The sequence below is a fragment of the Pterocles gutturalis genome, unplaced genomic scaffold (genome assembly GCF_000699245.1).
Source record: "Pterocles gutturalis isolate BGI_N339 unplaced genomic scaffold, ASM69924v1 scaffold27045, whole genome shotgun sequence".
Classification (NCBI taxonomy): domain Eukaryota; kingdom Metazoa; phylum Chordata; class Aves; order Pterocliformes; family Pteroclidae; genus Pterocles; species Pterocles gutturalis.
Window position 1 is genome coordinate 21,651 of NW_010141670.1, and position 261 is coordinate 21,911.

The following is a 261-nucleotide window of genomic DNA, read 5'->3' on the forward strand; positions in this document are numbered from 1 at the left end:
CTCTCTGCTTCTTCCAGGCGCACGGGTGCTGCAGCTCCCTCGCCTGCAGCTTTCCAGCTCAGGCACGTACACGTGCGTGGCGCTGAATGCAGCCGGCCAGGACGAGAAGAGCTTCATCCTCACCGTGCACGGTGAGCAGCCCCGAGCCCACACCCAGGAGCCGATGGCAAACCCTGGTCCTTGTGTTCCTGTCACACATCCCATCTCTGCTCCTCCCCAGGGCCCCCGGGCACCGAGGACCCACAGCTGGAGACGTTCGAT

The 261-nt window shown here is 64.8% G+C and overlaps 1 protein-coding gene across 1 annotated transcript in view; it reads left to right on the top strand.

The window, feature by feature from the left end:
• Window positions 1-261, top strand: part of LOC104469556 (hemicentin-2-like) — a gene marked incomplete at both ends in the record, with an annotated part of 24,177 nt that overhangs the window by 20,948 nt on the left and 2,968 nt on the right. Inside the window, 1 exon segment of the mRNA XM_010084109.1 lies at window positions 18-131. Within this exon segment, the coding sequence (XP_010082411.1) occupies window positions 18-131 (114 nt within the window).